The following is a 15,225-nucleotide window of genomic DNA, read 5'->3' as shown; positions in this document are numbered from 1 at the left end:
AGGGCAGTGGGCATGGGAAACAGATGTAGAGGACAGGGGAGAGGCCAGAGGTAAAACAGGCAAGGATGAACTTGAGGTGGATGAGGCCAGCTTGATATCTGGATTTCTGCCAGCAGCACTCTGGGGCTTGTGCACAGGAGTGAAGGGATTGGACGGTGGAGGTGATCCAGGGCAAGGCTTAGTGGTACGAGATTGGCAAAGGAATAGGGGAGCGAGTGAGTTGAGTTTAGTAGTGAGGGTGGAGTTGAGGGTGGCAATTTGGTCATTAAGGGAAGGCAGTTTGGGTACGGAGACTAAGTGTGACATGATGACTTGAGAAAATCGGATGGGGTCAAAGTTTGGAGGTCTCTGTGGGGAAACGGAACAGATTTGTGGGGAGGGGTTGTGTTGGAGAGAAGGCAGGGGAGGGCATTGTGGTTTGATAGAAGGAATTCAGAATTGGAGAAGGTAGAATTTGTACAGTGACTAGAGATACTGAGATCGGGTACGCGTCCAAATTGGTAAGTGTGTGAAGTGGGGTGGAGAGGGTCAGTGGAGTTGAGGAGTGATAGGAATTGGGCAGCAGAAGGTTCATCAAGAACCTCCACATGGATATTAAAGTCCAAGTGTCAACGTAGGGGTGGAGAAAGAGAGGAGGAATGTGAGAAAGGGAATCAAAATAGTTCAGAAAGTGAAGATGGGGTCTGGATGTGGCAGATGACCAAGACTAGTAACTGGAGTGTGTGGTGGAGGTGGATTGTATGGGCTTCAAAGGAAAGGAAAGAGAAGGATAGTGGAGGTGGAACGGTGCAAAAGTGGCACTGGGGAGAAGGAAGCCGACTCCTCCCCCTTTCCCTTTGAGCTTTTATACTTATTTCCTCATGTATAAAAAGCATACGAAACTATGGCATTCCACATGCCTCCTTAGCCATGGCAATCCCTACAGTGGCTAGAACTAGTAAAACCGTCTGTAAAATGGGGATGAAATACCTTTTCTCCCTCCCACTTAGAATGGGACAGAGATTGTGTCTGACCTAGATATGTTGTATCTGCCTCAGCACTTAGTACAGTGCTGGCACAAAGTAAGGGCTTAATAAATACTTCAATTATTCTTATTAGGATGATGATGATGGTAATAATAATAATAGTGGAATTTGTTAAGCACTTAGTATGTACCAAGCACTGTACTAAGCTCTGGGGTGGATACAAGCAAATCAGGTTAGACAAAGTCCCTGTCCCACATAAAGCTCAAGGTCTTTATCCCCATTTTACAGATGAGGGAACTGAGGCACAGAGAAGTGAAGTGACTGGCCCAGGGTCACACAGCAGGCAAGTGGCAGAGCTAGGATTAGATGATGAGATGACGATGATGCCGATGATCACTGGTATTATTATCGAACAGTTCTGAATGCAGGTTACGGCCCCCGAAGGTCCAGTGGGAGGCCATGAGGCTGTTGCAGAAATGGGGAGGCTGCAAAGACCCCAACACTCCTAGTCTTTTGGAGGCTTCAGCTGTGTGGCTCTCCTCTCTTGAGAAGCAGCATGGTCTAGTGGATAGAGCACGGGCTTGGGAGTCAGAAGGACCTGGGTTCTAGTTCTGACACTACCATTTGTCTGCTGTGTGACCTTGGACAAGTCACTTGAATTCTCTGTGCTTCAGTTACCCCTTCTGTAAAATGGGGATTAAGATTGTGAGCCCTACATGATACAGGGACTGTGTTCAACCCGATTATCTTGTATCTACTTCAGAGCTTAAAGGTACAGCGCCTGGCACATAGTAAGTGCTTAACAAATACCACAGTTATTAGTAGTAGTAGTAGTATTCTTGCCCACCAAATAATCAATATAATAATAATAATGAAGGTATTTGTTAAACGCTTACTATGTGCGAAGCACTGTTCTGAGTACTGGGGGGGTTACAAGGTGATCAGTGGAAAGAGCATGGGCTTTGGAGTCAGAGGTCATGGGTTCAAATCCCACCTCCTCCAATTTGGGCAAGTCACAACTTCTCTGTACCTCAGTTACCTCATCTGTAAAATGGGGATTAAGACTGTGAGCCCCCCCATGGGACAACCTGATCACCTCGTAACCTCCCAAGAGCTTAGAACAGTGCTTTGCACATAGTAAGCGCTCAATAGATGCCATCATTATTATTATCAGGTTGTCCCACGAGGGGCTCAGTCTTAATCCACATTTTATAGATGAGGTAACTGAGGCACAGAGAAGTTAAGTGGCTTGCCCAAGGTCACACAGCTGTCAAGTGACCTCTGACTCCCAAGCCTGTGCTCCTTCTTCTGTGCCAGCTGCTTCTCAATAGGGTTTATTGCGCTCCTGCTGAGTGTGAATCACCATATAAAGTACTTAGAAGAGTGCCAAAAGATAGGATTCCTTACCTAACCCTGCAAGGGGGTGGGATTGCTCTCCTAGCATCGTCTAGTGGGAGACAATGAGACAAAGGACAGACCAGTAGACAGTCTGAAGCACTGTTGCCTAGTGGATAGAGCATGGGCCTGGAAGTCAGAAGGACCTGGGTTCTAATTCTGGCTCTCACAAAAGTCTGCTGTGAGACCTTGGCCAAGTCACGTGACTTCTCTGTGCCTCAGTTACCTCATCTGTAAAATAAGGATTAAGACTGTCAGCCCCATGTGGGATAAGGACTGTGTCCAAACTGATTATCTTGTATCTACCCCAGTGCTTAGAACAGTGCCTAGCATATAGTAAGAGCTTAACAGATACCACAATTATTATTATTAATATTAACAGGGAAACCATGTGGCCTAGTGGATAAAACACAGCCATTGGAGTCAGAAGGGCCTGGGTTCTAATCCCATCTCTGCCCAAAGTCTGCTGTGAGACCTTGGGTAGGTCGCTTGACTTCTCTGTGCCTGTTATCTGTAAAATGAGGATTAAGACTTTCAGCCCCATGTGGGTTTAGGACTGTGTCAAGCCTGACAAACTTGTATCTACCACAGAATGTAGTACAATACCTGGCACATAATAAGCATTCAATGAAAACTAAAAAATAAGAAAAAATAATAAATTATTAAAAATCAGTCTCAATGCATTGGAGAAAATCTACAGAACAGGTTCAAAGCCTTTCCAATTAGTACCATAGAGAGAAATGAGGAAGTTTAGTGAGAGAGTTGTAAATCTGACAAAATACAAGTTTTAGTCTCCAAAACACATTTCTCAAACACAATATTACTACCTTGGACAAACACAGTGTTTCTTTATGGCATCCATAGGGCTGAGTCCTTCCTAAGAAAGCAAAAGTCTTATACAGACTGCTTGAGCAAGAACAAGTCAGAGCAGGGCAAGCAGAAACATTAAACCAACACTGAATCTGGCAGGGACTACTACCTTTTAGCTTGTTCGGTCACACCTTTGTACAAGTTATTCATTCACCTAGTAAATCAGTGTTGCAAACTATGTTAATAGGCCATATAATGACCAGCCTGTTCTCAAACCTTTCTCTCCAGCAACTGCTCATCTTTGTGGAAGTTTCTGAAAGGCAACAACTGGGCAGTGGTTGCTTTCTGGATGGTGTCTAGCAGACCGTGGGCACTTGGAGAAGTAGCGTGGCCTAGAGAATAGAGCAGGGGCCTGGGAGTCAAAAGGACCTGTGTTCTCATCCCAGCTCCGCCACTTGTCAGCTGTGTGAACCTGGGCAAGTTACTTAACTTCTCTGTTTCTCAGTTACCTCACCTGTAAAATGGGGACTGAGACTGTGAGCCCCATTTGAAACATGAACTGTGTTGAACTTCATTAGCTTGTAGCTATCTCAGCACTTAGTACAAGGCCTGGCACATAGGTAATCAATCAATCAATCAATCTTTGCACATAGTAAGTGCTTAATAAATGCCATTATTATTATTATTATTATATTGATTGGGCACTTAATGTGTGCAGAGCACTGTACTAAGCGCTTGGGAAGTACAAGTCGGCAACACGTAGAGACAGTCCCTACCCAAGAGCGGGCTCACAGTCTAGAAGGGGGAGACAGAGAACAAAACCAAACATACTAACAAAATAAAATAAATAGAATAGATATGTACAAGTAAGATAAATAAATAAATAAATAGAGTAATAAATATGTACAAACATATATATACAGGTGCTGTGGGGAAGGGAAGGAGGTAAGATGGGGGGGATGGAGAGGTGGACGAGGGGGAGAGGAAGGGGCTCAGTCTGAAAAGGCCTCCTGGAGGAGGTGAGCTCTCAGCAGGGCCTTGAAGGGAGGAAGAGAGCTAGCTTGGCGGATGGGCAGAGGGAGGGCATTCCAGGCCCGGGGGATGACGTGGGCCGGGGGTCGATGGCGGGACAGGCGAGAATGAGGCACAATGAGGAGATTAGCAGTGGAGGAGCGGAGGGTGCAGGGTGGGCTGTAGAAGGAGAGAAGGGAGGTCAGGTAGGAGGGGGCGAGGTGATGGAGAGCCTTGAAGACTAGGGTGAGGAGTTTCTGCCTGATGCGCAGATTGATTGGTAGCCACTGGAGATTTTTGAGGAGGGGAGTAACATGCCCAGAGCGTTTCTGGACAAAGACAATCCGGGTAGCAGCATGAAGTATGGATTGAAGTGGGGAGACACGAGGATGGGAGATCAGAGAGAAGGCTGATGCAGTAGTCCAGACGGGATAGGATGAGAGCTTGAACGAGCAGGGTAGCGGTTTGGATGGAGAGGAAAAGGCGGATCTTGGCAATGTTGCGGAGCTGAGACCAGCAGGTTTTGGTGACGGCTTGGATGTGAGGGGTGAATGAGAGAGCGGAGTCGAGGATGACACCAAGTTTGCGGGCTTGTGAGATGGGAAGAATGGTAGTACCGTCAATAGAGATGGGAAAGTCAGGGAGAAGGCAGGGTTTGGGAGGGAAGACAAGGAGTTCAGTCTTGGACATGTTGAGTTTTAGGTGGCGGGCAGACATCCAGATGGAGATGTCCTGAAGGCAGGAGGAGATGTGAGCCTGGAGAGAGGGGGAGAGAGCAGGGGTGGAGATGTAGATCTGGATGTCATCAGCGTAGAGATGATAGTTGAAGCCGTGATGCTTCACCTAAGGTAATGCTTAACAAATACCATTAAAAGACACCTTCAATAATAAGTAACAGCCCTTAAATAGTAGTATGAAGCAAGGCAAGTAAACACTGTTATGACAACATATTTGGGCCTGCTTTCTTCCTCATGAAGATGTCAAACACCTTTTTCACAAATGGTTTTTAAATTGTGGTGCAAAATCACCAGATAGATATTTGAGCTCTGCTAAAGACTGGCCTTTATTATGATCATGAAGTAAATTATATAATAACAATAATAATGATAATATTTAAATGTTTACTATGTGTCAAGCCCTGTTCTAAGGGCTGGGGAAGTTATAACATAACCAGGTCAGGCACAATCCCTATCCCACATAGGGCTCACAATCTAAGGAGAGGGGAGAAGAGGTACTGAATTCCCATTTTACAGATGAGGTAACTGAGGTACAGAGACATTAAGTGATTTGCCTGGCAGGCCTGTGGCAGAGCCAGGTCATGGGTTCTAATCCCTGCTCTGCCACTCATCTCTTGTGTAACCTTGGACATTTCACTTCACTTCTCTGTGCCTCAGTTACTTCATCTGTAAAATAGGGATTGAGACTATGAGCCCCATGTGGGACAGGGACTGTGTTCAACCCGATTTGTTTGTATTCACCCCAGTGTTTAGAACAGTGCATGGCACACAGAAAGTGCTTAACAAATACCGTGATTATGACTATTATTAGAACCCAGTTCCTTTGACTCCCAGGCCCGTGCTCTTTCCACTGGGTCACAATGTTCTATACCAATAGTATTTATTGAACACATGGAAAACAGACAGGTCAGGTGTGGAATAAACTCATTAGCACACAGAGGAGCTAAATTTCCATTTCTACAATACAGGAAAGTAGGCTGACTCTCACATTGGTCTCTCTTTGCAACCACACTTGTATTCCTAGATAGATGCCACTAGCATCATCTTCAAAAATGAAATATAGCTCTCTCTCTTTCTCTTTGTCTCTGTCTCTCTCTCTCTCCATATATATACACATATATGGCACATAAATGTGCTGGACACTGTTCCAAGCACTGATGTAGGTACAAGATAATTCGGTTGGAGACAGTCCCTGTCCCACAGTTTTAATCCTCATTTTACAGATGAGGTCACTGAGGCACAGAGAATAATAATAATAATGGCATTTATTGAGCACTTGGTACGTGCAAAGCACTGTTCTAAACACTGGGGAGGATACAAGGTGATCAGGTTGCCCCACATGGGGCTCACAGTCTTCATCTCCATTTTACAGATGAGGTAACTGAGGCACAGAGAAGTTAAGTGACTTGCCCAAAGTCACACAGCTGACAAATGGCAGAGCTGGAATTTGAACCCATGACCTCTGACTCCAAAGCCCATGCTCTTTCCATTGAGCCATGCTGCTTCTCTATTGAAAGACAGTCATACCTAATATGTAGGAGATGTGGGAGATGTATTTAATGCGCAACTGCTTCAGGGAACCTCTTGAAGCGACATATCCAAGGAAATCAAGTTCTGAATAATGAAAAAATAACACACAAGTTGAAAACGTCATTATCCTCAGGAAGAGCGTATTTAAATTTGGAAGCCCACTATCAGTAACATTGTCTTTCCACGGCTTTGGAATTCTGCCCAGTAACATAGGAAAAAGGATTAGAATTTTCCCCACAGAAATTCCGATCGTAAATATAACTCAATGGTTGTCCTGGGGAAAAATGAATTTACCATTGAAAAATCCATTTTTCCCAGGGTAATCCCTGAGAACTGGGAAATCCCCTCTTTGTTGTTGAATTTCTTTGCTGGGAGGCACGGAAATGAAACTGAAATCCAGAGAAGAATAAATTTAAATACTCATTCAAAAAGACTATAATGTTATTAGGGAACTTTTAAAGAAAACTGTCAAACTTTCTCTCCTTCCTGTAGAAATAAAAGGCAACCATTTCAGTGAGCAGAAACAAAAGACATTTGTTTTGGTGAACAGAATTCCTCTCAATTTGTGTAAGTTTTTGTTTGCCAGATGAAAATTTTCCAACTTCCCATATATCAGGTGGCACTGATAGTATGCAAAAGATTTCCTCTTTGTGGTTTCATGGACATCATTTCAATAACATTATTTGCTACAGTTCTCAATTTGTTTTTTAATGGTATTTGTTAATCCTTTACTATGTGCCAGGCACTATAAGTGCTGCGTAGATACAAACTTAATCAAGTTGGACACAGTCCAAATCTCACTTGGGGCTCACAGTCTTAATCCTCATTTTTCCAGATGAGGTAACCGAAGCACAGGGAAGTGACTTGCCCAAAGTCACAACAGCCGATGAGTGGTAGAGTCGGAACTAGAACCCAAGTCCTTCTTACTCCCTGGCCCTTGCTCAATCCACCAGGCCATGCTGCTTCTCAAATTCTCCCCAGTACCCACAATACTTCTCAAATATTTAAGTGTTTCCACTTCTCCTTGATCTCCTTCTCTTACAGACCCTCGGTGGGGAGATGGGGTGGCTCCTGAGGCCAAAGGGAAGCCCCTGAAGTGCCCCCGAGCTCCTGGTAGCATGCCGTTTCCCCGGAGTGGCTACACCAAGATTTCCTTAGTGGCCAGACTGAGGTTTTTGTCTTGTTTTCTCTCCTTTTCCTGGTGATTCAATCAATTAATCAATCAATCGTATTTATTGAGCGCTTACTGTGTGCAGAGCACTGTACAAAGTGCTTGGGAAGTACAAGTTGGCAACATATAGAGATGGGCCCTACCCAACAACGGGCTCACAGTCTAGAAGGGGGAGACAGAGAACAAAACAAAACGTAGTAACAAATTAAAATAAATAGAATAGATATGTACAAGTAAAATAAATAGAGTAATAAATACGTACAAACATATATACTTATATACAGGTGCTGTGGGGAAGGAAGGAGGTAAGGTGGGGGGGAGAGAGGTAGGAGGGGGAGAGGAAGGAGGGGGCTCAGTCTGGGAAGGCCTCCTGGAGGAGGTGAGCTCTCAGTAGGGCCTTGAAGGGAGGAAGAGAGCTAGCTTGGCGGATGTGGGGAGGGAGGGCATTCCAGGCCAGGGGGAGGACGTGGGCCGGGGGTCGACGGCGGGACTAGCTTGTGAGCCCGCTGTTGGGTAGGGGCCGTATCTATATGTTGCCAGCTTGTACTTCCCAAGCGCTTAGTACAGTGCTCTGCACACAGTAAACTCTCAATAAATACGACTGAATGAATGAATGACGGGCGAGAACGAGGCCCAGTGAGGCGGTTAGCGGCGGCTGAGGGGCGGAGGATACGAGTTGGGCTGGAGAAGGAGAGAAGGGAGGTGAGGTAGGAGGGGGCGAGGGGATGGAGAGATGATGGAGGCCCCGGGGCGGGGCCTGTCCTTGGGGCGGGGCCTGTCCCGGGGACATTCATTCATTCGTATTTATTGAGCGCTTACTGTGTGCAGAGCACGGGACTAAGCGCTTGGGAAGTACACGTTGGCAACATATAGAGACGGTCCCAACCCAACAGTGGGCTCACAGTCTAGAAGGGGGAGACAGAGAACAAAACAAAACAAATTAACAAAATAAAATAAATAGAATAGATATGTACAAATAAAATAGAGTAATAAATACATACGAACATATATACATATATCCAGGTGCTGTGGGGAGGGGAAAGAGGTAAGGCAGGGAGGAGGGGGAGAGGAAGGAGGGGGCTGAGTGTGGGACGTGGCCTGTCCGGGGGGCGGGGACTGTCCGAGCCCCGGGGTGGGCGTGTCTTCTCTCGGACGGACGGGCGGGCGGCCCGGGGCGGGTGGTGCCCGGGGCCTGCCCGGAGCCCGCACGCGGCCAACCCGGAACTGCGGCGTTGGTGTCGTTGTCGTTGTCCCGCCGTGCTTCCCTCGGCCTGCTTTGGGGCTCCCGGGCGGCGGGGACGGCCCCGGCCTCGGCCCCGGCCCCGGCCGGCCGGCCTGCCGGCCGCACGATGGCCGAGGAGGAGGGCGGCGGGGACACGGGGGGCGGCGCCCCCCCCAGCCTGAGCAGCGTGCTGCCCACCATCCCCTACCACAAGCTGGCCGACCTGCACTACCTCAGCCGGGGCGCCTACGGCACCGTGTCCGCCGCCAGGCACGCCGACTGGCGCGTCCAGGTGGCCCTCAAATACCTGCACCTGCAGGCCCCGCTGCCCGACAGGTACTTGCCCCCTCAGCCCTGTCCTCTGCCACCTGTCCCTTGCCCTCTTCCCCCTGCCACCTACCTCTGCCATCTGCCCCTTTCCAAACTCTTCCAACTACCCCTTTCCCCCGACCTCTTCCCTCTGCCTCCTGCCACCTATCCCTGTCCTCTGCCCCCGTTCCCCTTGCCCTCTTCCTACTGCCCCTTCCCGCCTGCCACCTGCCATCTCCCCCTGCCCCTTGTCCTCTTCCAACTGCCCTCTGCCTCCTGCCACCTGCCCCTTGCCCTCCTCCAACTGCCCCTTTCACCCTGCCCCCTGACCTCTTCCCTCTGCCTCCTACCACCTACCTCTGCCACCTGCCCCTTGCCCTCCTCCAACTGCCCCTTTCACCCTGCCCTCTTCCCTCTGCCTCCTACCACCTACCTCTGCCACCTGCCCCTTGCCCTCCTCCAACTGCCCCTTTCACCCTGCCCTCTTCCCTCTGCCTTCTGCCACCTACCTCTGCCACCTGCCCCTTGCCCTCCTCCAACTGCCTCTTTCACCCTGCCCTCTTCCCTCTGCCTTCTGCCACCTACCCCTGCCCTCTGCCACCTTCCCCTTGTCCTCCTTCAACTGCCCCTTTCACCCTGCCCTCTGCCACCTGCCCCTTTCACCCTGCCCCCTGCCCTGTTCCCTCTGCCTCCCGCCCGCTGTCCCCTGCCCCTTTCCGTCTACCTCCTGCCCCTTGACCGCTGCCCCTTGGTCTCGCCCGGGTGTGCCCGGCAGCCCCGGCCTGGAGCCCGCCCTGGGCGAAAAGGGAAAGGAAAGAAGGGGGGGAGGGAGGGGGAATCGGCTGCCCTGGGCCAGCGGAGGCACGCGCATTAGCCCCCCCCCCACCCCTGACCCTCGACCCCCGACCTCTGCCGCCCCCCAAAACGGACTCCCTGATGCCAGGCCACACCACCGCCCACTGGCCTGCCATGCCCTCCCTTCCAGGCCCGGCCCGGGCGGCCCCCACGGGAGGGGCAGCGGCCTGGGCATCTGTCTGCCGGGGCACTGGCCCCTGTTGTGGTTGTTGCGGCCGTTTGAAGTCCAGGGTGTTGTTGTTAATGATGTTGTTGTTGTTGTCGTCGTCGCTTTGAGGAAGTTTTGACTACGGCATTGGGCCTGGGAGTTGATGTTTACCCTCCCCGTGCCATGTATAATGATGGCATTTGTTAAGCGCTATGTGCCGAGCACTGTTCTAAGCGCTGGCGTTGATAGTAATAATGATAGCATTTATTAAGCGCTTACTATGTGCAAAGCACTGTTCCAAGCGCTGGGGAGGTTACAGGGTGATCGGGTTGCCCCACGGGGGGCTCACAGTCTTAATCCCCATTTTACAGATGAGGTAACAGAGGCCCAGAGAAGTTAAGTGGCTTGCCCAAAGTCACACAGCTGGCAATTGGTGGAGTCGGGATTTAAACCCATGGCCTCTGACTCCAAAGCCCGGGCTCTTTTCACTGAGCCACGCTGCCTTCTGCCGGGCCTCTGCGGGGCTACGCAGTACACGGCTCCGGCCCGGTGAGAAAAACGGGCATCGGGGCGCCAACCTATTTATTCAGTCATTCCATCGTACCTATTGAGCGCCTATTGGGTGCAGAGCACTGGACTAAGCGCTTGGGAAGTACAAGTCGGCAACATATAGAGACGGTCCCTTCCCAACAACGGGCTCACAGTCTAGAAGGGGGAGGCAGACAACAAAACAAAAGGAAACAAGTAGGCGGGCATCAATAGCCTGATGCCTGTTCTCCAACGTTACAGGGACGGCGAAAATGAAAGTGGAAGAGAGAGAGGGGAAACCTTCCCGCCGGAGTGCCAGGGGCCCGGCACTAGTGGCTCAGTGGGAAGCGCAGGGGCTTGGGAGTCAGAGGTCATGGGTTCAAATCCCGGCTCCGCCACTTGTCAGCTGTGTGACTTTGAGCAAGTCACTTCACTTCTCTGGGCCTCAGTTCCCTCATCTGTCAAATGGGGATGAAGACTGTGAGCCCCACGTGGGACAACCTGGTCACCTTGTACCCCCTCCAGCGCTTAGAACAGTGCTTGGCACATAGTAAGCACTTAACAAATACCAACATTATTATTATTACCAACTCAGACTGCCCTCCGCCCTTGAGGTTGGCGAGGCCGGGCAGTGTAACTCGGAGGTGCCCATCTCCGCAGGGAGGACGGGCAGTGACAACTGTCTGGATGCAGAGAAGCAGTGTGGCTCAGTGGCTAGAGCCCAGGGCCTCCCAGTCAGAAGGACCTGGGTTCCAATCCCGACTCTGACACGTCTGCTCTGTGACCTTGGGCAAATCGCTTCACTTCTCTGGGCCTCGGTTCCCTCATCTGCAAAAAATAAAAAATAAAATAAAAATGGGGATTCATTCATTCAATCGTATTTATTGAGTGCTTACTGTGTGCAGAGCACTGTACTAAACGCTTGGGAAGTACAAGTTGGCATGAAAACTGTGCGCCCCATGTGGGATTGGGTCCAACCTGATTAGCTTGCGTCTACCCCAGTGCTAGTGCTCGGCATATATTATGTGAGTGGACAAATTAAGTTTCTATTTACTAGATTAGAAGAACTTTGGTTTTGTTTTCAGGTATTTAGGAGAGTGAAAAGTGTAGAGTACTATGGATCTTAATCTCTGTTGCCAACTGTGTATTTTATTCTTGTATTGTACTTTCTCAAGCGCTTAGTACAGTGCTTTGCACACAGTAAAATCTTAATAAATACAATTGAATGAGTGAATAAGCACTTAACAAATACCATAATTATCATTATTATTATACGGTTGACAAGACAGGTGTCCTTTTGAAGTTGCTCTGCCCTCAACATCTCCGAGCTCTTCAACATAGAGCAGGAGCCCGGGAGTCAGAAGTTCATGGGTTCTAATCCCGGCTCCGCCACTTGTCTGCTGTGTAACCTTGGGCAAGTCAGTTCATTTCTCTTTGACTCAGTCACCTCATCTGTAAAATGGGGATTGAGACTGTGAGCCCCACTTGGGACAAAGACTGTGTCCAACTCAATTTGCTTGTGTTCACCCCAGCGCTTAGTACAGTTCCTAGCGCATAGTAAGCACTTAACAAATACGATTCTCATTATTATATGCCACGTGCACTCTGTCATTCATTAATTCAGTTTTAATTATTGAGCACTTACTGTGTGAAAAGCACTGTACTAAGTGCTTGGGAGAGTACAGTATCTCACAGACACATTCCTGCCCACAATTAGCTTAAGGTCTAAAGGACAAACTCCCATTCTGTCCCAGCCCCTTCCCCTGCACCAAACATTATTTGTCTACCTGAGCAGATTGAAGACCTGGTCATTTGGAGGGGTCCTCTCTGTCTTTGGAGGTTAATAATAATAATGATGGCATTTATTAAGCACTTACTATGTGCAAAGCATTGTCCTAAATGCTGGTGAGGTTACAAGGTGATCGGGTTGTCCCACGGGGGGCTCACAGTCAATCCCCATTGTACAGATGAGGTCACTGAGGCCCAGAGAAGTTAAGTGACTTGCCCAAAGTCACACAGCTGACAATTGGCGAAGCCGGGATTTTAACCCATGACCTCTGACACCAGAGCCCGTGCTCTTTCCACTGAGCCACGCTGCTTCTCTAGGTTGATGAGAGTTTGACAGGCCGCGGTCCTTATGGCAAGTGATGTTTCGGCATCACTGGAGTTTGCCTTCTACTTGTGGTCTGCCAGGGCTCAGGGTCTCAGAACATGGGCTGCGCTTTCCCACACATCTGTTTATGTTGGTCTTTTGTTTCTAAGGAACAGGTGCCCCGCCAAGGGCGGAGGTTGGTGACAGTGGGCGGGTGTGTTTTGGCCCTTTGTAAGTCAATTAGGGAGTCTGTGGGCACATCATTTGGGTTTAAATCAGTGAGTCAGCCACACTCATTGAACACCCATTGCATCGGAAGCTCTTGAATGTATGGAAGCATGTGGGAAGTCACAGGAAAATAAAGGATGGGATTTCTCTAAACATAGATTTTCTCTCACTGGACTAGGCCCCTCCTTTAGGTAACTCTCGCGGTTTCAGTTTGAGCAAGGTTTTTTTCTTGATTTCAATCCCTCTGCTTGTCTTGTCTTATGCTGTCGAGTCGTCTCTGACCCATAGCGACTCCATGGACACATCTGTCCCAGAACGCCCCACTCGCCATCTGCAATTGGACTGGTAGTGTATCCATAGAGTTTTCTTGGTAAAAATACAGAAGCAGTTTACCATTACTGTATTCCATGCAGTAAACTTGAGTCTCCGCCCTTGACTTTCTCCTAAAACTGCTGCCCAGCCTGGGTGAGATCTGACTTGTAGCAGGTTGCCTTCTACTCGCTAGCCATTGGCCAAGCTAGGAATGGAATGGGTAGGCCTCTGCTTGGCTCGCCTTCCTGTAGCCGAGACTGGTAGAATACTGGAAGCTATCCAGATGTGATCCTCAGAAGGGTAATCCCAGTGCTAATTGTCACTATCTCAAAATCATCAATGTGGGGAATAGGTAGTCAACACTAGGTTGAGAAGCAGCATGACCTAGTGGATAGGGCACAGGCCTGGGACTCAGAAGGACTTGGGTTCTGATCTTGGCTCCGCCGTTTGCCTGTTGTGTGATCTTGGTCAAGTCACTTTGCGCCTCAGTTTCCTCAGCTCTAAAATGGGGATTAAGACTGTGAACCCCGTGTGGGACATGGACTGTGTCCAACCTGATAATCTTGACTCCACACCAGCACGTAGTACAGCACCTAGCACACAGAAAGTGCATAACAAATAACATTAAAAAAAATACTCAGTCACTGGTCTCCAGGAGGCCAGAAAGATCAGGTGGAGGCCACTCAAACTACAGTATTCCTGCCGTAGTTCTTGTTCTATTTACAACCTGCATTCTTCACCCTGGAATGCTTTCATTCAGGTCTTCAAGAAGGCAGTGTTTACTTTGTCTTGGCACTAGGCTAGGTTTTTCCATTGTATCACTGCAGTTCAATTTCCTCAGCTTTTTATTTGGAATAATAATACTTTGACCTCTCAGGTGCTTATCAATCAGTAGTTGTTTTTGAGTGCGTACTGAGTGTAGAGCACTGTACTAAGCACGTATGAGAGTACATAGAATTAATAGACATAATCCTTGCCCTCAGGATCTCACAATCTAGTGGGCAAGACAGACACTAAAAAAATTACAGATAGGAAGAAGTAAAAATGGGATATGCATATAAGTCAGTGCTTAAGATATGTGTACGATGTTCATAAATGCTACTGGAGGGTTGTGAGCACTTAATGGTCGGAAGTGCCGAAGTGAAAGATACAATCGTTGCTGAATTGTACTTTCCAAGCACTTAGTACAGTGCTCTGCACACAGTAAGTGCTCAATAAATATGATTGAATGAATGAACGGTATAACTTGGGAGTCAATCAATCGTATTTATTCAGCATTACTGTGTGCAGAGAGCAGTGTACTAAGCACTTGGAAGAGTGCCATGTAACAGAGTTGGTAAATATGGTCCCTGCCATCAAAGAGGTTACAGTCTAGAAGGGGAAACAGAATTAAATATAAATCAAGTATGGATAGGTACATAATTGCTGTGGGACTGGTGGCGTGAATAGAGTGCAAATATAAGTGCAAGGGCACTTGGAAGGGAGTGGGAGAAGAGGAAATGAGGGTTTAGCCGAGGAAGGCGTCCTGGAGATGTGCTTTTAATAAGGCTTTGAAAGTGGGGAGAGTCATCTGTCAGGAACATTATCAACTAATTGAAGATGGTCTCCTAAAGGAGATATGCTTTCAGAAGAGCAGTAGAATGTCAGACATGAAGATGGTGTTCCAAGCAGTGGGAAGCAGCAGGGCCTAATGGCAAGAGCACGGGCTTGAGAGTCAGAGGACGTAGGTTCTAATTCCGGCCCTGCCACTTGTCTGCTGTGTAACCTTGGGCAAGTCACTTAACTTCTCTGTGTCTCAGTTACTCCATCTGTACAATGGGGATTTAAGACTGTGAGCCCCACATGGGACAACCTGATTACCTTATATCTACCCCAGAGCTCAGAACAGTGCTTGGCACATAGTAAGTGCTTA

The 15,225-nt window shown here is 48.4% G+C and overlaps 1 protein-coding gene across 1 annotated transcript in view; it reads left to right on the top strand.

Moving 5' to 3' along the window:
- The first annotated feature begins 7,566 nt into the window (after positions 1 to 7,566).
- Positions 7,567 to 15,225, top strand: part of RIPK2 (receptor interacting serine/threonine kinase 2) — a 65,113-nt gene continuing 57,454 nt past the window's right edge. The window contains exons 1-2 of the mRNA XM_038745645.1: positions 7,567 to 7,630; positions 8,745 to 9,177. Of these exons, the coding sequence (XP_038601573.1) occupies positions 7,567 to 7,630; positions 8,745 to 9,177 (497 nt within the window). The remainder of the gene's footprint in view (positions 7,631 to 8,744; positions 9,178 to 15,225) is intronic.

This window comes from Tachyglossus aculeatus, chromosome 4 (genome assembly GCF_015852505.1).
Source record: "Tachyglossus aculeatus isolate mTacAcu1 chromosome 4, mTacAcu1.pri, whole genome shotgun sequence".
NCBI classification, from domain to species: domain Eukaryota; kingdom Metazoa; phylum Chordata; class Mammalia; order Monotremata; family Tachyglossidae; genus Tachyglossus; species Tachyglossus aculeatus.
The sequence above is the reverse complement of the archived record's forward strand: the minus strand, read 5'-3'. Positions and strand labels throughout refer to the sequence as shown.